Source organism: Triplophysa rosa, linkage group LG9 (assembly GCF_024868665.1).
Source record: "Triplophysa rosa linkage group LG9, Trosa_1v2, whole genome shotgun sequence".
NCBI classification, from domain to species: domain Eukaryota; kingdom Metazoa; phylum Chordata; class Actinopteri; order Cypriniformes; family Nemacheilidae; genus Triplophysa; species Triplophysa rosa.
In genome coordinates, this window is record NC_079898.1 from 14,603,026 (window position 1) to 14,622,525 (window position 19,500).

The following is a 19,500-nucleotide window of genomic DNA, read 5'->3' on the forward strand; positions in this document are numbered from 1 at the left end:
ACACCCCTAACAACACTTGGCACACATTCCTTCAGTTTCTCAGATCACTCCAGGCGCATAACGCAGCAGCCGGCGCGCACTGATCAAATCTGATCCAACATTTACCTCTTGAAACACATATATTGCACTTGTCCAAAATACATAGTTTACCATGTCGTATAAGAGTGCGCAACTCGATGGAATAAAAGCATAAAAACTGGCTTATGTTCTGTCACAACGAACAACTGCGATGGATACTACTTTGGACCCACTTTCAGAATCTCTTCTTTACGACGAGGAAGATGGAAATGAAACCTCCACTAACCTTTTCGAGCAACCGGACTGGCAGGTGGCACTATGGGCGATTGCATATTCTTTAATCGTAATTGTTTCCATCATTGGCAATGTCACAGTTATTTGGATCATTCTGGCACATAAACGCATGAGGACAGTGACCAACTACTTTATTGTAAACCTCGCCTTTTCCGACGCGTCAATGGCAACTTTTAACACCGTTTTTAATTTCGTGTACGCTTTGCACAATGACTGGTATTTCGGTTTGGGATATTGTAAATTTCAAAACTTCTTTCCAATAACAGCCATATTCTCAAGCATTTATTCAATGGCAGCGATTGCTGTTGACAGGTAAGCGAAAGCATGTTTCTTTATCATAAACTACAATTTCCATCGGCATTGTATTTTTTAATATCTGAGGATATTGAATAATGAGAAATGTAGCCTACTTCTTTCTTATATTATGATGAGACCTTTTTTGTATATTGAATGATAATTGTGTTGTAAATTAAATAATATAGCCTTACCATTATTGAGGCTCATGTATTGGGGTTACACATTTACACGAAAAAGAAATTTAACTGTAACTTTAACTTTTAACTGTCTTTTTGTCTGACTATATTAAAGTAGTAAAAGTTATTATGATGTCTGCAGTGAGGACGAGTCTGATTTAAGCACAGCAAATAACCCAACCTATCAATTGTCATTTTCTGCTTGCGCTCCAGGAAAACATTTTGCATGCAGTAATTACTTTCAAGGTGAAGGTTTATTGGCAGTCTAACGATCATTTATATAACTTACCTTAAAATATATGGTCTCAGTTTACTTTTTTAAGATTTGCTTGGTTGATATTTTCAGATATATGGCTATCATCCATCCCTTGAAACCAAGGCTTTCCTCCACCACCACTAAATTTGTGATCGGGGTCATTTGGACTGTTGCTTTTGCATTGGCTTTTCCTCAGTGTTATTACGCCAGTACCCAGTTCTTCTTCCCTCGGACCGTCTGTATGGTGGAATGGCCCGGCGATTATGGGGGGAAACATCAGCTCTCGTAAGACATTAGACATTATATTTGATTAAAAAAATCTTCTTTTTTTATTGTGCATTCCAATGAATATCAATCAAACTGCTGTTGGTTTGTTTTGATTTAAGCCATATAACTAAACAAATACAGCTAACTAACACAATAAAAACATGTTAACATAATAAAAAACGTGATTTTTCTCATTTTGGAACCAAACTCTTCATTTGTTCGTTAAAATATAATTCACGTTAATTTGTTGATGCTTTTTTGTGATAATATGTGATGACTCTATAATGGTAAATTTAAGTTATTTAGTTTTTATTAAATGCATGTTTTCTTTTTGTTAACGAGTTATATATCAATCACAGATTTGACTGATAAATATATTTAATTTTAATCTCATCAGGTATCAGATTGCTGTGATTATCCTGAACTACGTGCTCCCTCTGCTGGTGATGCTGGTGACCTACAGTCTTGTGGGACTGAGGCTGTGGGGCAGTGAGATCCCTGGAGAAGCATCAGACCACTACCAGAATCAGATGCAGGCAAAACGCAAGGTCAGCAAAGCTTATACTGATTTATGTTACTTAAGTGACGTCATCTATTGAAGTGTATCTACATAATCTACACTGACTCAGTGTTTGTGTTGTAACCTAGTTAGTCTATTTCCAGAACACTGCACTTATTATGTCCTATCATTTTATTCATTTTATTTTATTTTATATTTCTAAAATGTGTATTTCTGTGTCAAATGTAACTAAAGGGTGGTATGATGAGTTGCACTTTTGCTTTTCTGTGGGGAGTTAGCAATTTCTCCCTTTGTCATTGTGGGTCTATTCCGGGTACTTCGGTGTCCCCTCACAGTCTAGAAAAGTGCAGATTGCAGTAGGTGAACTGGAGTCACTAAATTGCCCTTAGGTCCATCCATGTGTCTTCTTGTGCCCTGATGGACCGGACATCTCTCCGGGGTGTACCCTGTGACCCAAGATGCTGCAGCAGCCCTCTTGTCACCCTAAAGAGGACAAAGGAGGTTTAGAGAATAAAGTAATCTCGAATAACCAATAGTGAAACTTTTCCTGGGAAATGACTTCTGGCGAGCAGGAAATGAGTTTGCCATTCCTTTCACATTTTCCTTTCTTTTGTCCTGAATAATAAGTCTGTCTGCTGGGCTTTATATGGCTGTCTGGATTGAATCTGTTCTTGGATAGTTCATTGTCTGGAAATCATGGATAATATCTCTAATTTGTTAAAGGTTGTGAAGATGATGATAGTGGTGGTGATGACCTTTGCAATATGTTGGCTTCCCTACCACATCTATTTTATTCTGGGGAGCTTCAACAAGGACATATACAAGCAGCACTACATCCAGCAGGTCTATCTGGCCATCTTCTGGCTGGCTATGAGTTCCACAATGTACAACCCGATCATTTACTGCTGTCTAAACCAAAGGTAAAGACACGGTGCCTCTTAGAAGAGAAATTCATGTTTCCATTGAATGAACATGGACAATGAGCATAATGTTTGTGATGTGAAGAATTTAGTCTAGGATTGAAATTGTAATCTGTATTTTTTCCATCTCATGTCCCATGACCTAAAGATTTCGCTCAGGTTTCCGCAAAGCATTCCAGTGGTGCCCCTTCGTGAAGATATCCGAGGAGGACAACATGGAACTGCAGCACATGAAAACATTCCACATGAGACGCAGTTATCGCACAGAGACCACCAGCGTGGTGGTCCGTAACCATGTCAACGAGCCAGAAGATACCATATCCAAGCTAATCAAAGCCTGAGTCTATTCATTATAGTATAAAAGAGAGGAATTTGCTGGCATGGTCACACTTTGCACTCAACACCTCACATTTAAATTTCACTTTGTTTATGTTCTGGTGGGTTCAGTGGGCTTTAAAGGTGGAGTATTAATATACTCATATGGCATAAGCACCAAGCCTTATTTATGTATTGCTGCTTAATTCCAGATCTAGTATATGTGTATACACTATAAAAAAAGAGCAACAGATTTTACACGTGGCAGCTCTAAATGTAAATGGCAAACTTTTGTTTGAGTACGAAAGCATACTATAGTTCTTATAGATGCAAAATCAAGAGTAAAAAGATGTCTCATAATTATAGCGATCAAAAACAATATTTATAGCTTCAACAAATATAAATGAAATCAAGGAGATATTTCAGTGTTATAATCGTACTGTACATAAACAACCAAGCTTATGTATCAAACTGCCAAAGGCTTACAGCAAGCTGTATCTATTCATTTGCATGCATGTCCAAACACTTGTTCTGATATAAACTTAAGTGTAGGCCTAAGTTTAAATTTAAACTTGTTGATGTAAAGAAAATAAAGTGTCCCATTCAATTGAAAAAGAAAATTGGGTATGATTCAGTTGTGTTATAGTCCTGTGGTGAATTGGTTAGGTTTCATTTTGCATGCTAAAATAATGTTTTGTTTTTATGAACAACCTCAAGGAGTTCACACATTGATTCTGAAACCCATGAATTATGATCAAATATTTTGTTTTAGGATCTTCCATAAAATTGCTTTTTATTTTTTTACTCTGACATTAAATATAACTTCGCCTATATCAGTTTCTGTTTGTGTACTTACTCTATGGAGCAGATACCTTGCATTATCCAAGCATTCTTTTTCTTAAGATAATGATTAAATCTTTGTTTGTGGGCAGAGATGGGAAGTAACGAAGTACAAATACTTCGTTACTGTACTTAAGTAGATTTTTCTGGTATCAGTACTTTACTCCACTATTTATTTTTCTGACGACTTTTTACTTTCACTTCTTACATTTTTACGCAAATACCTGTACTTTCTACTTCTTACATTTTCAAACCAGGCTCGTTACTTTAGTTTTAATATGTATTTGATGCACAATCAATATTATTTCTTGTCATTGCATGACTTTTTCAACCTAATGATAGGTCTGCCTAAAAGCCGAAGCGCTGTGTGAGGTGGCCACTAGCCAATCAGATGTAAGAAGGCGGTAGTTACTGTTTACAGAGCAAAGCGGTGACCAATCAAATCAAAGAAGACGGAGTAACTGTTCTCAGATCTCGAGCGTGATATTCTGCATCATGTGGTGACTCGTGAATGGTAGGGTTTTTTAGCGCGAAAGGACCAGATTTTAAATATGTAATTTAGCTATTTAGCTATTCGCATGTTCTACAAACATATACTTCACGAAAGATGTACTGTAGCTCTGTCAGAAGTTAAAGCAGCTCGTTAAGGTAAGCTCATTATTGTTGCTGTTGTTCATTAGTATGTATGAATTGCATATTTTTTGCTATCGTGTGTGCGTTAAGTTCATGAACGAGTGAAAAATACCTGCTCATTGCGTTGCTTTCGATGAACTAATTATAGTGGGCACTTTTGCACAAAAATGCGCTAATTTCCTGATTGCCATTTGAAGTGGTTTCTGGACATATCCTATTAGTCTTATTTTCTTAATGCATTTGCCTTGTTCGATCTGTTTGATCTATTTTCCTGATTTTTATTATATTTTTTCATCTTGTCATGATTAAAATTATAAGGAAATAAAAAACGATCCTTATCAACGTTGATTGACATTGCAATAAAATACTATCACATTATTTTGGAAGTTAAAATTTTGGGCTGGTTTTTGTTGGAGTGAGTAGGTTTTAGTGAGCCTTTGGGCTGGAAATTATCCACCTAATCTAGCAACACTGACATCAGTTTTAATGTTGAACGAGTGTAACGTACAATGTAAGAGGCTAAATATTTAATATTTTAAAGCGAGGCATAATTTCAAGAAATGTGTTTAACCAATCGAGAAAAACAGTAATGGTTACCAAGTAAATTGACTTGCCTAATTAATTATCTCTTTATTTCTCAGTTTTCTCTTTTTAACAAGATCTCACAAGTGACTACAACATTTGTATAATGAAATGTCCATGAATGGTCTGTGCTTAAAATTTAAAGGGACAGTTAATCTAAAATTGAAAGCAGTGAAATTCTGTTATAAAATGTTTTGACAATCACAGTACCAAACAGTCATTTCCTGGCTATTACGCATCACAGACATAGGCTAGTAGTCTAAGAAGCTGCCACGGACCAAGGCAGAAGGCAACACAAAGAATAGCTAAAATTATGGTTGAGAACTTGAGACAAAGGGAATTCTGTCACAATTATTATCAATACGCTTGTCCTTTACACTCTTATCTTACATCATAATTGTATTATAAATTTGTGTTTTTTTCCACTACCTAGGTAGTGGCAAATAGATTTATTCCATCAGTCTTTTTTATGCTTGTGTTCTACATAATGGTAGTTCAGTTGTGAGGTACGAGCGTGGCTCTAAAACAGGTAGTAGTATTGGCTACCTTTTACTTAAGTACATTTTAGAGCCCATACTTTATACTTTTACTTGAGTAAACAAGTTTAGTCAGTACTTCAACTTTTACTTGAGTACTTTTAAACATGAGTATCTGTACTTCTACTTAAGTAAAGGATGTGTGTACTTTTGCCATCTCTGTTTGTGGGTGTGAAATCAGTCAGAAGACCCCTCCCAAAATGTAAAATAAAACCAGCATTTTCCTTCAAATTAATTTTTATATAATCTTTAGTTTTCCAGGAGTTAAAATAAAAGCACACAAATGAGGACTATTTGGTTATTTAAATTGTTCAGGTGTACCACCCGGACATTCAAGATCATTAGAAAAAAGACATTTCTTTTATTTCACAAACATACGCCACACAGGGTTTAAATACTTAACGCTATACATTGGTTGGTCAACTTAAAAAAGCACACATACAGAACACAAATTCAGTTCATCAAAATATTTTATGGTGTTTTCCTATATAGATTTTCCAGGAACATTTAGGCTATTTAAACAGTGCAACTATGAAATTGTACAAAATCAGTGGATGCTAGACCCCAGTTACCAAATAAGGCATGCATTCATCTCTGAGTCACTACACAGATTCACCAACATTAACTACACAGAATCACTCACAAATAACCAAGCCTGGGCACACAGAAGGACATTAACTGCTGTTTACAGGGCTAACAACCTGCATATCTGCATACATACACGGCAAAAAGCTGACAAAAGCTATATGCGTCTTCAGGTATCGGAGGGTAAGACTCATTTCATAAGCAAAGGCAATACTTTTCCTTTCTTTATTCATTTGTATGATTTGACCAATAAAAAATGAGCCATCCCAGAAGGGTCAAATGTATGAGCTGATCGTGTTAAAGAGCTACACAAGATGGCAGCTGTGACCGCAAGACTAAACTTGCATTACTTCCCACTCTGGCCATTATAAAACCGTGGAGAGAGTGTTGTTGTTTGCAATCATTGCACACTTCTCAATATTCACACCACAAACAAAGGACAGTACATAAAGGTTTGGAATTAGCTTGGCATAATCTCGTCAATTTAAAAAATACTTTCTTTATCTCAGGAATCCATCTCCATCACTTCCACCATGTTACAATGCACCCATCAAATAGAAAAATAAAATAAATAATATCTTAACTTTTAATATTTGTGTTTATATTTCTTCCCTTTTTCCAATATACATCCATAAATACTTTAACAACAGTTTAACATCTTATAGAACATCTCGGGTGGGCAGAGACCAACCCCTAATAACACACACACACACACAGAGATAAAGGCAGACAGAAACATTTACATGGGAAAGGAGAGAGGAATAGAAAGCAAGAAGGGGTTAAATCTCAGCTCTGGGCATGATCGAATAGATTTTGGAGGAGAAGAGTGAAGTCACAGCTGCGCATAGAGGCTTCGAGAGAGCCGGTGAAGGGGCTAAAGGGTTTGTTCCAGGCTGGGTTCAGCTCTTTTGTTCTTGTTGACGGACACGGCACCCGACTGCTGTGATCAGGGCAGCTCCTTTACCACTTCCGTCTTCTGAGAGGAGAAAGGTGACGTTGCAGTTGGGGGCGAGCTCCTTCACAGTCTGATGCATTATCCGTGAGAAACTGTGAAGAAGATGCAGCAGGTGAAAGTTTAAGTGGCTTTTAACTGAGAATCTTGCCATCCAAATACAGTGGAAAAAGTCTGAATTTTAATGAAACAAGAATGAGTAAATAATGAGCATGTTTTCATTTTTGAACGGACTAGTTTTAAAAAAAAAATTCTGTACTGTAATTCTCAAATGACTCACTGTGGATGAAGCTTATAAAGAGTGCCATCCACCCCAACAGTGATGTCCAGATGGTCCAGGCCACGGTTCTCCCGGATTTTGTCCACGACGGCAGCCATACCAGCTCCACAGAGCTGAGCTGCCCTGCGAGAAACAGCTTCACACACTTCCTTCACGATAATACTGTCATCACATGTGCTGTCCAGACCCAGCTGCTGCAGAATACCCCTCACCTGCAGTAGCGCCAAGCGGTCACTAGAGGGCAAGTTCAACAACAAGATTATTGACCCACCGAGCAGTCTTTTGAAAATAAAATATGAAACAATAAAAAACATATTTTTGATTTTTAGTATATTCATCTGCTACTGATGCTGCTGAAAAATCTTTCAAATGTCACATTTTTGTTATGATAAAATACAACAAAACAACCAGACTGCAGTACCTCTCAATTTGGGAAAGGAATTTGGTTTCGAAGATACCCCTAGTCTTCAGTGTCTCTGAGATCTGACCTCTGAAGAGAAAGCCACGCTTTGTCAGGTCAATCAAGATGTTCCGTACAATTTCACCCAGGTACATACCACTGCACATCTTCTCATACCTGAAAAGAAAAACAAAACATAAACATATATTTTTTTTAAATCTCAAATATGCTAAAACACTATCAAACACATCAAAGCAAATACTGCACTTAACTTTTCATATTTACACACTAACTTTTATCATCCATTTTAATTCAGATTTTTTAGATTCCATATTTTCCATTCATCCAATTCATTAGACTTTTCCAATGTAACTTTCAAAGGAAAGCAATTCACTTAAAAGCAATGAATTCAAGCAAGAACACCATCCACCATACATTTGACTGGGTAAAAATGCTCACTTTTGTTTGCCGGCATTGAGAGAAAGATCATCCACAGCATTGTCATACTGAGTCCTGATGTCATCCAGGCAGCCGTTGTCACCAAACGCTCCCCACTCCATGTTCACACACATCCTGCCTTCATCTCCATCCACTGTCTCAATGTTCCGCGTCTCCTCCATGTAGCAGGCGTTGCTGCCCGTTCCTAAAACCACACAGACATCTTAGCATGCTATATTGTTTTTTTTTTTTTTAAAGATCAGATACTTGACTAAAATAGTTTTTACACTGATTTCAGGAATGCATACGGTTATTTGTGAATTGTCTGTTCTTGAATGGTGAAATACAGTGATTTAATATTGACTGTACCTGCGATAAGCCCAACCTCACAAGTGGGTTCCTCATATGCACAGGTCATCATTGTACCCACGGTGTCATTTACTATGGCCACCACGTCCAAATCAAACTCCTGTGTACACAATACAGCATATACAAAACATGTGAGAATTCTTTACGTGTGCACAATCCATTCTACACATCACCTACTACATAGCCAGAGTAACATGGATCTGGATTTATTACCAAAAATCAATCAATGAAAATTTTGACAGTATGCCATAATTTACCTCTCTCCTTTTGATCCCCTCTCTCAGGAGACCGACAACATCTTCTCCCTCACATTCTGTGGCTTTGAAGCCCTTTGTCCAATTGACCAAAATTCCCTGCAACAGCACGTCAACATCAAGATTTCATTCAATGAGTAATGGTGTTGAAACTTGACTCAGAAAGAAGGAAAGCCAGCTCACTGCATCTAGACTGGTCTGTCTGCAGGGGAAGGAGAAGGTGAAGCCCAGAGGCAGGCAAGCGTTCTTCATTCCCATGTAATCCAGGAAGTCAGATATACAGGCCACAATGTGATCAAAGAGCTAAAGGGGGATGTGGAAGATACAACAGTCATTAAGGTTAATTTACTATGTTTTAACAGCAATTATAATTCAATACATTTTGAAAGAAAAGAAACAGCAAAAGAACACAAGACAGTTTCAAACTTTTGTGAAATGTGAAAGACATGTTCTGATTTAAGTCTCAATATCATATGCAGTTTTGCATCCTAATTTGTTTTGTTTAAAGGGTGTTCAGATATTTTTACTTTAAACAAGACAAAATAGGAAAGTTATTTTTTGCAGTGCCACTTTTTTCTGCCTTTACTATGTTTTTATTGGTGCTTACAGTAGCAATAGACCATTGTAAACATGGAAAGGAATGGACGGCGCACCTCCTCTCCAGTTCCCTGCATTACTTCTATGGGAATGGAGTAGATTTTATTATGCATCTCTACAGTTCGCTTCTTCCCGCTACGAATCTTAACCAGCAGCACCCTGAAGTTTGTACCGCCAAGATCCAAAGCCAAGAAGTCTCCATTTTCTAAACAAAAAAATAAAATATAGATCTCAGAGCAATCATAAATAAATGCTCTAGCATATTCTTGTCTGGACTGCAGTTTAAGACCCTTGATCTTAAATTACCAACAGGGATATATAATACAATGTCATGAGCCTGTATTGAGTAAAACCAGGATTATATTATGATGCAATTCCATAAAGATCAAGAGAATTTGATTTGCTCATAGCAGGGGAACAGTAGTCTGGCGTAGCCAGACCTTTAATGATGCCCAATTTGTTGACAAACAGACATAATAAGGGGAAATCAGGTTATATTTGGACAACCACTGTATATTTATTTATTCTTGTGGTCTTTTTGCTCATATTTGCTCATAAAAAACGCCCCATTTAAAATGCAGGTCCAAGATCCTGTTAATTACTAAACAGTATGAGTCTACAGTACCTGATCCATCTGGGGTGCTCCGCACATAGGTGGGCAACATCCTCACCGTGGCTGTACTTTGGGTTTTCTTGCTCAGTCCGTTCTGGATCTCAGTTCTCATTCTTTTTTTCACCTCCAGTAGTTGATCTTTGTTCAGCCGGAACTCTGCCAGCGTCTCAGCAATCTGACGTGTCTGATCGGCCAATCGGTAAGCCCAGGCTGTTACCATAGCAGCACCCTTGCCACTTCCACTCTCAGACAGCAAGAAGCGAACATCAGATTCAGGTACCAGTCGACGCACAGTCTTGTGCAGACGTCGGGCATACCTATGAGACACATCAGAATGCTGTGATTTACCAATCAGAATGGAGTGTTTTAAAGAGTTGTGTAATAAGAAAAAGGTTATTATCAGATCTATAGATTAAAGATGTATGATGTCCATCGTAAAAGGCAATGTTCTTTTATCACATCCTGTCCTGTAGCCATATCAAACTTATCCCTCTCAAGTTTCACAGGGTAGACTCCCACAGAAGGCTGTAAATTGTTAGCAGGTGAACATGAAAATTAATCTGATCTCGATGAACTTTTAGTGTCCAGAGTTACATAATATGTTAATGAGGCCGATGACCGCATCCATGGGGTCTAAACAAACAGAGGCACGTCTGCTTCTATGGAAACCTGCTCAATGTATATAATACCTGCAGGTTTACGCGCAAGACCAGATAAGCACGCTGGGTATATATTATGATTTTAGGGCCTGATATGCTTATTAAGCAAAGCTGTTTGATAGATAACGTTTGATACGCTTCCGGTGATAGATCGATTCTGTATACAGTATATCACCAGTGTATTCCACTTAGAAAGCAAAGTACCAACAAAGTTTTAGTCTGATTATAACCCAAAAAATCTACATGTAATACTCACTGTGGATGCATCTTGTAGAGGGAACCATCAATGCCCACTGTGGTGCGGAGGCGTGGGGCATGCTTATTGTCCTTTAGACATGTGAGGATTGCACCCAGAGTGGCAGCGATCAGATTAGCAGAGCGAAAAGAGACAATAGCGCAAACGTGCTGCACAGCAATGCAGTCGTCTTCAGACGGCTCTACGCCCAAGCGGGTCAAAATCTCATTGGCTTTGGTCAGTCCCTCTTTGCTCCTGAAAAAGGAGAGGGAGTGATGTAAAGTCGGGCATACAGTATCATGATGTTATAGTTATAAAAAAGCATTTGAATTGTCTTCAAATTTAATAATAAAAAATGTTGAAAAGTGTTAACAAATGAATAAAAGAAGGCATTCAAGCTGGCATGGACTCTACAAGACCTGACATTCCATGTTATCCATAGAGGAATTAAAGTAGAAAGAAACTAACTTCTCAATAGCAGAAACATGCTTGGTTTCAATTGTTCCCCTCGTAAGCAGCTCTGGGGTGATGCGGCCCTCAAACAGCAGTCCTTCTTTTGCCATTTTCACCAGGATCAGTCTCACCAGCTCACCCATGTACATCCCACTGACCATCTTCTCAAACCTACAAAACAGTAACATTTTTAAAATGGCTGCACAGTAAAACAGATTCTATTTGAGAGGTTTTGTGGCTTACAATTGCTTGCCAGGGTTCAAAGATCCACGATCAATCTCCCTGTCAAACTCATTTCGGATATCTTCCAATGTTCCGTCATCTCCAAATGCTCCCCATTCAGTGTTGATACACATTCTGCCTTCATCTCCCTCCACCAGGTCAATGTGTCTCAGCTCCTCCATGTAACAAGCATTAGTGCCGGTACCTGAGAGTCCACAGCAAAATATGCCATTAGTTTATTTATTCATAGGTTTATTTGTGATATTTGCAGTCCACCTGTGCACAGTTTATGAGACCTTTGGATTGCTGTCTTACCAATGATGATGCCAACTTCACAGCGCTGGTCATCAAAGCCACAGGTCATCATGGTTCCAACAGTGTCATTGACAACAGCCATGATATCTGCTTCATAGTCCTGCAAATTATGTTCTTACAATAAATGTCCTCATAGTCTTTAAGCATAGTGGTGAAACACATGGCAAAAAATAAGGAATTACTTGATCAAGCTTACCCCACGTTTTTTGATGGCTTTATTTAGAAGCTTAACTACATCCATTCCCTCAACCCCGCTGGTCTTGAAGCGTTTGGTCCACGTCAGCAAAATGGCCTGTAAAAATACAATAACAATGCTTTACATGGATGTTAATTGTATTTATGATACACAGCTGTCACTTTGAACCATCTTGGTAAACGCATAATCAAATATTTCATTACCTCATCCAGTTTAGTCTGAGCACAAGGGAATGAAAATGTGAATCCCACAGGAAGCTTCTTGTCTTTAATATTTTGTTTCTCCATGAAGTCTCCAAGGCATTCTGCAACATGGTCAAACAGCTGCGGGAAACAAAGAGCCAAGAGTGAAGACAAGTAAGATTAACTGATTGGAGCAGGATTGATCAAACCTATCAAAACATTAATTTTAACATGCAAATTCGTTACGTTCTTCACAATACATTGCAAATCATAAACATATTCTCATATTTGCTTTGTTATTGAAGGTTCATTAATAATCCTAAATATTTTTCACACAACATTTGCACAAAAACAAATATTTTGTTTAGAGAATGAAGCATTGGTTATGTGTACCCGTGTTCCGCTGCCGTGGATGATATCTTCTGGAGTCTCATATATCTGACTCTCCATCTGCACGGTTTGTTTTTTCTCGTGTGACACTTTTACCCGCAGAATACGGAAATTAGAGCCACCCAAATCCAAAGCAATAAAATCTCCCTTTTCTGTAAGAGAATAAACAAATCATTTATATATATATATATCAATATATTAACGTATTAATTAACACTATCAAGAGTTCACATAGTAGGGTTAAAGTTCACAAAAATGTACAAAATTACACATCATCATGTGACTCTAAACCTGTCAAACTTTTTTCTTTATAGGAACACGGGACATTTTTAAGAATATACAGATTATTTACAAAAGCACTGTATGATGTGCTTTATGAAGCTTGAAAGGTCTAGCCCCCAACTCCCAATTTGTTGTATCTACGTGGAAGAGAGCAACCATACCAATACATTCAAAATTTCAAACATTTAAAAAAAAAGGAAAACAGAAAATAAAAATATCTGGAGCTGACTTGAATATCGCATTAATTTTGTGATTGGCTGTTATGTGGTGTGGGGGCAGGGTTGAGGCAGAGTCGCTGAGAGAGTCGTACCAACTCCCTTCACTGCAATGGAACAGTTTTTTCACAGCAATGGCGGTTCACGGATCCGTTCTCAACGGCACTGGGTAGAGGCAGGGTGGCCAATGCTTCGGATAGGGTGGGCAAAGCCCACCCTGGCCCCCCCTGGAGCCGGGCCTGCCTGTCAGTCATATGGGCTCTTGGGTGGGCCTTGGCCAAACTGGGTATTTCTCGCCTACTGTTTTTTGCATGCTGAGGTTTCGGACATACTATTCATGACTCATACTCATTTTCGCCTACTATATAGTATGGAAGTAGGCGATTTCGGTCGCAGCCTAGGTATAGACTGATTTCACTCCTCTGCCATGTTGAAATCGAAAGCGAGGCAGAGGTGGGAAGAAAACCGGAAGGACAGATAGACTGCAATGGTTTGGTCTACCATCGAGTGTCTGTGACATGAATAAGCAAATGATGCGTTTAAAAACAAGGTTACAGTAGCTGTGTGTGCGCGAATGAAACCCGCTTATGGCAGCTTAAAGGGGTCATATGACACGGCTAAAACGAATATTATCGTTTGTTTTAGATGGAATGCAATGTGTACACACGATTTAAGGTTCAAAAGTGCTGTATTTTTCACATACCGTGCATGTCTGTATCTCCTCTTTGCCCCGCCTCTCTGAAACGTGTGGATTTTTGACAAAGCTCGTCGCTCTGAAAAGCGAGGTGTGCTATGATTGGCCAGTTAACCAGTGCGTAGTGATTGGTCGAATACTGCAAGTGTGTGACAGAAATGTAACGCCTCTTACCATATTTGGAACATCAGGTTCCAAAGCAATTGTACTGACAGGTACGCCCGCCTTACTTGCGAATACATTTGGGCGGTCTTAGTCAACTCATACCACAAACTGACATGGATTTGTGGGGGTGTGGTTACCCGAGGCGTTTCAGCGGGTCTGTGTGAGCATTCGCTTTTAGATAGAATGCATCTTTTGTTTCGACACATTCATTTTTGCCATTTTACGTGTCTAATACATGCATGGGCAACTTATAACACACCAAAGACACAGAAAAACATGTGTTCGCGTCATATGACCCCTTTAAACAGTCACTAATATGTGATGGTACAGCTAAAGTGGTCAAGTAAAACAGCTCGTGTGACATGCATCCTATGCTTATATTTTCATATTTAAGATAATAAATCGCTTTAATAACTCCAGGTCGGTGTCCAAACCATTGCAGTATATCTGTCCGTCCGGTTTTTCTTACCACCTCTGCCTCACTTTCGATTTCAACATGGCGGCGTGAAATCAGTCTATAGTACACTATTTGTGCAATGATAAGACTGTGTGTCAACATTTATTTTGGTCACGATTAAGGGGGCTTATTCAGGAATGCTGAACTGAGCTGGTCACAGACAGCCACCAATCAACCCCGGCAACGCTCTCGGACAACAGCCAGTAAACCCACTTAGCCATGAATTCCTGGCAGCAGATTCTACAGAAAATGTTTGTAATACAGTGATTAACAAGTGTGTTGGTGACTTTTACAGCGAAAGAGATTAAACAAAGAAAAGTAACATCAAGAGATGTTTGCATTAAATCAGAATGTTCTGTGTAATGTCTTTCTTGGTTCTGAAAGCTCTCCGACGTGTCCAGATTGTTGATATTATGTGTAGTTCTTGTTGCCAGGCAACAATGAAACTCAAATGGCTTTATTTCTTGCTACCTCCTGTTTTGAGATTAGATGCACGTTGTTTAAAAGTAATACGGTTTTTGATACGGTGATCTCTCAGTTCAGGAGGTCATATTTGATCACATTAAAGCAGTAAATTACTACAGTAAAATGTGATTAGAATGACAGGGATCCATAGCAAAAGACAACAAATTAAAATTAACAACAAATTAAATATTATTATTATTACAGGTTGTTTTAGGTTATAGATTTCAGATATTGCAGTTCACCTCAAAAAATCACATCAGTTCTTTCACTTGCATGATCTTACAGCACAGACTGTAAGCACTCAGGCATTATATCAATGGAATGTTAATAGGTCAGAATCTATAGAGAATTTTTATTCTGTACTGTCCAACACCTTAGGGCCAGGGAGCGGCATTTTGACAGTGCACAGTGTACATTTGATCTATGTATGCTATTCTTAATACCACACTCCATATTGGGTGCATACTGTTGCATGTGTATTATTAATGTGGGTACAAAAATCAATCAGATTCATTACTGTATTAGCACTGTTTCGATTTACAACTAGCTGAAATTTCTTTCAGAAATCTTGCAAGAGAAAATTCAGCAATGTGAAGACACATAAGAAACAGCTGCCTTTTGGACGCAGTAGGCATGCTAACAAGTTCACTGAAGTCAATTTTTACATGCCAATCTGGGATTATAGCCCATATGATCCGTGATGTAACCCTATGATTCTGGTTGGAGGCTGCAGGGCATGTAGAAGGCCTGATCACATGTCAGTGAGGCTCTAATGTGTTTTGGTTTAGGGACAGCAGGTTCAATATTGTGACCACTCTCTGTTAGAAAGTTCACATCATTCAGTGCTTTAAATATGTTGACTAATGTTTGTAAAGTAAACACACATTGTCGTTTCAAAAGCTATTTAAATTTAAATTATAAAACGTTTAAAAGTGAATTATAGTCAAACTAGTTTTTGTCACATGGCCACTTTCGCAATAACTTTAATGACTACCTTCTGAGGTTTAACTAGAAACTCACCAAATCGGCCAAAATCTGAGTGCAGTTCTTATTGCAATTATAGCATTACCTGTTCAAAATATTCTTTTCAAAATATTATTTTTTTTGCCAGCAAATTATTCTTCCTGTTGTGGAAGCATTTAAGAGAGTCAAAGAAGAGAGCTTGTGTTGTTTTCGAGACTGAGCGACAGAAATGCAGACTCTACATTTACACACTACTGTTTCAATCCTGACGTAGTATGCTAAACATAGTCATATGCATATTATGCACAGTCATATACTGTATATATAAAAAAAGCTGCGGTCTTACCTGATCCATCAGGGATTGATCTTACAAAGGTGGGCAGCATCTTAACAGTAGCTGTCGGGTTGGTGTCTCGGCCCAGTCCGTTCTGCATTTCCCTTCGGAAACGGGCCATGATGTCTCGCAGCGTCTCATCGGAGAAGCGCATGGAGTACAAGTATTTGTCAATCTGTAAAAAAAAAAGAACAAATTTGCATTACCAGATTTATGGTTATACTTTAATTAGTCATTGCCATCTTCAATAATAAGGAACACAGAATAATATCAACAAGGACATTAACAAATGTGCAGTCAAGTCATTGCTTGTCATTTTAGAAAGCTCACTCTGCCCTTGAAATATGTGACCAGCAGGCCAGATGCAGACATACCAATAATTAATATCAAATAATATCAACACAGACTAAATTTATCAGGGAAATGGCTAGAGAAAAATGTTTTATTGAAGGCTAATGGAAGGAGAATGAACTACAGCTGTAAACATGAGCACCTGCTCATGCCTATGCTGACTCATGAGTAATACAATGTGAGCACAGGTTATGGGAAATTGAGTTTATAATGTAAATAATTATTTACACTAGGTGATACAAAATGTAAATCAATTTCTTGATAAATACTTTATGTACACACTTACAGTCACACATTTACATAATATGTTATTTGAATGTACAATAAACAGATGAATAATAAACCAAAAATAATAATTTTGACATGAAAGTCTCAAAGGGGGTGAACTTTAATATACTGTAAATAATACATAAATCCATTACTTTTTAGAAATGCCATACATGCAATAAACAAAAACAGTGCATGTCTATCACGTCTCTATTTGCATTACGATTTTTCTCAATAAAGATCAAACTCTTTCAAGCTTTTACGTCAGGCCTGTTGAAACAAACTACTGGAAGGGTGTGTAAGAAAGGTCATTGCGTAACCAACATCCAACCTTGTTTTGAAAAAGTAGAACAGTGGTAAAGATGCCAAAACTCTTAAATCAACGAGGGCGTGATGAATGGTGGATTTATCTTTGAGTATGAGCACTGACATTTTATTCAGTCTGTTTATTTTTAGATAACTACAAGTATTCAAAACAGCCTTAATACTGTTTAACTGCAATAAGAGATGCCAAACAAAAGCGTTTCTGTAATCACATAGTTAAGAATAGCCCTTATAATAAAATTATACACAGCCACCTCATATCAGTTGAGAGCAGCGCTCAGGTGCTAAAACTGTGTTACAGCTTAGGATCGATTTCAAGATGGCCTGTCGTTACGGTAACCGCATTGTTACACAATATAACTGCTGCTTCTGACATTGTGATAAGACTCAATTTACTTCTGTGGAAGTTATTAATACGGCCCATGTACACACTGAATGAACTATAAGTTGCTACCCAATGCATAAATGTACGTTAAATGCCTATAAAGGCAAACTAGAATACAGTGTACAGGTTTTTCAGGTATAAATCTTCTTTATTGTCAGAGGAAGTGCGATGCTGTATGATGTAAAAGGAGGTTTGAGACAAAGAGTACGTTAGGTTGTAAATTAATTTGCTGTCATATGTTTTCTAAATACTACCATATAAAGATATCAGCACAATATGAGGTAATAAAGATGTCTTGTTTATACAAAGATTTTCCTAAACATTTCCTAAAAATATATCTAATTTCACTTCCTTATGCTAACTCTTAAGCTACCACATTTAAAAAGCTTGTTTTATCTCCAAGACTAGCAAAGCCGTGCGAGTTAAACTACAAAGTATGCACTGCCTCAAAATGACCTCTACGTACAGCCTTCCTGCTCACTATTTACATGTCTTCCCCCGTCAAAACTCCCATAAAAGCATGCTGTCAGTCAGCTGTGGTAACCCAATACTGTCTGCGGGGGAGGGGCATGTGACGCTCACAACCACCTTCCCCCCACGCAAAGACATACTCCCCAATCGGCACGTTCGCACACCGACATGAAAAAAGCGGCCCTCTCCTTCTGGCAACTCCCCACATCCTGCTTTCAAGGACATTGCAGTGCAGACACGACATTCTACTGTGATGGCCGTGTGTGTCCTCACTCACAAGGGTATACCTTGTCCTCTCATCATCGCTGTCGCATGGAGTGTGACGTAACTCATGCAGCCGGAGATACGTGAGACACGGCGCATCTCACGGCTTCAAAACGCAGTGGTGTGTCACCTGTTGTCATGCACCCTCGTGAGCTTGCGAGAGCAAGGGTGGACACATAACATCACTGTTTCTACAACTGGTCAATATGAAAAATGGCAACTCACCTTTTTGACCTGGTCATCCTTCAGCTCAGTGAAGTAGTAGGCCAGAAGCTGTGCTGCTATCATCTTGCTTCACCTCTTTGCTGAAAAAGAAGCTGGAGAAGAGATACCTTACGTTTCTTTCCGGTAAAGCAGGGAACCGATTCGAGGCTCAGAAGCAACGTGGGTTAACCGTAACAAGAGAAGCCGGCATGTAGGGGTGTTCCCTCCCAGCACAACGGCAATGCTGTTCCTCCTCGGCCTAGGAAGTCAAGCTGCATATAATGCGCTTGCATGTGATGCAGCAGAGGCTGGGATGGGGAATGGCTAAAGCCCCGCCCACTCACTCTTCTCCTATTGGCTGAGGTTTATGGGCAGGCTTTTGAGGCCGAGCACAGCTCCTTCCCTGCTTTCCTCTCTCTTCTTTTTGGTTTTTCCCCCCACTTTTTTTCCTTTTCAGTCTCCTCGTGCTCTTCCTCATTCTCTTACATTAACCCTCACTTTTCTTTTGTTGTTTGAAGGAGGGAACTTTAGAAAAGGGGTATTACTTAAGGAGGCACGTAGAGCACGTCCCCATTGCGTCACATACCCGAAGGCATTTGAGGTATCGTGAGGCTCAACACCCTATGAGCAAAAATGCTGAGTAATGCTACCATACAGCCAAAGTCATATCGGCGTGTTCACTGTTTTCTGCTTCTACGATTGACAGTTTAGCTACAATACTGTTGTGTGTGAAGCGGGAGAAAATAAGGAGATGCCAAAGTTTGTGATGTCATTTTGGGTGGTAAACGGAAAGGGGTACTGTCAATAGAAAAGCAACAAAAAATGACATCAGGGGGACAAACAGGAAAGACCTGCTTGCACTAAA

General features: G+C 38.7%; 2 protein-coding genes across 2 annotated transcripts; one reads left to right on the forward strand and one right to left on the reverse strand.

Moving 5' to 3' along the window:
- Positions 1-24: 24 nt before the first annotated feature.
- Positions 25-3,986, forward strand: tacr2 (tachykinin receptor 2). Its single transcript, XM_057342245.1, has 5 exons — positions 25-624; positions 1,132-1,326; positions 1,706-1,856; positions 2,552-2,748; positions 2,897-3,986. The coding sequence occupies exons 1-5, from the start codon at positions 230-232 to the stop codon at positions 3,087-3,089; spliced, it is 1,131 nt and encodes a 376-aa protein (XP_057198228.1). The 5' UTR covers positions 25-229; the 3' UTR covers positions 3,090-3,986.
- Positions 3,987-5,995: 2,009 nt separating this feature from the next.
- On the reverse strand, positions 5,996-18,939 carry hk1 (hexokinase 1). Its single transcript, XM_057341589.1, has 18 exons — positions 18,657-18,939; positions 16,382-16,544; positions 12,798-12,946; positions 12,426-12,545; positions 12,223-12,318; positions 12,027-12,126; positions 11,733-11,916; positions 11,505-11,660; positions 11,058-11,291; positions 10,155-10,459; positions 9,586-9,734; positions 9,116-9,235; positions 8,936-9,031; positions 8,679-8,778; positions 8,331-8,514; positions 7,893-8,048; positions 7,472-7,705; positions 5,996-7,286 (listed from the first exon to the last, which is right to left on the reverse strand). Exons 1-18 carry the CDS (start codon positions 18,717-18,719, stop codon positions 7,139-7,141), a joined length of 2,757 nt encoding a protein of 918 aa, XP_057197572.1. The 5' UTR covers positions 18,720-18,939; the 3' UTR covers positions 5,996-7,138.
- Between the last annotated feature and the right edge of the window lie 561 nt (positions 18,940-19,500).

Coding starts and splice junctions, on each gene's coding strand:
- tacr2 (XM_057342245.1), top strand. CDS start 230: ATGGATACTACTTTGGACCCACTTTCAGAATCTCTTCTTTACGACGAG. Junction 1,327..1,705: donor GGGGGGAAACATCAGCTCTC/GTAAGACATTAG, acceptor TAATCTCATCAG/GTATCAGATTGCTGTGATTA. Junction 2,749..2,896: donor TACTGCTGTCTAAACCAAAG/GTAAAGACACGG, acceptor CATGACCTAAAG/ATTTCGCTCAGGTTTCCGCA.
- hk1 (XM_057341589.1), bottom strand. CDS start 18,719: ATGATAGCAGCACAGCTTCTGGCCTACTACTTCACTGAGCTGAAGGAT. Junction 11,661..11,732: donor TTGAACCCTGGCAAGCAATT/GTAAGCCACAAA, acceptor ACTGTTTTGTAG/GTTTGAGAAGATGGTCAGTG. Junction 9,735..10,154: donor GAGCACCCCAGATGGATCAG/GTACTGTAGACT, acceptor TTTTTTGTTTAG/AAAATGGAGACTTCTTGGCT.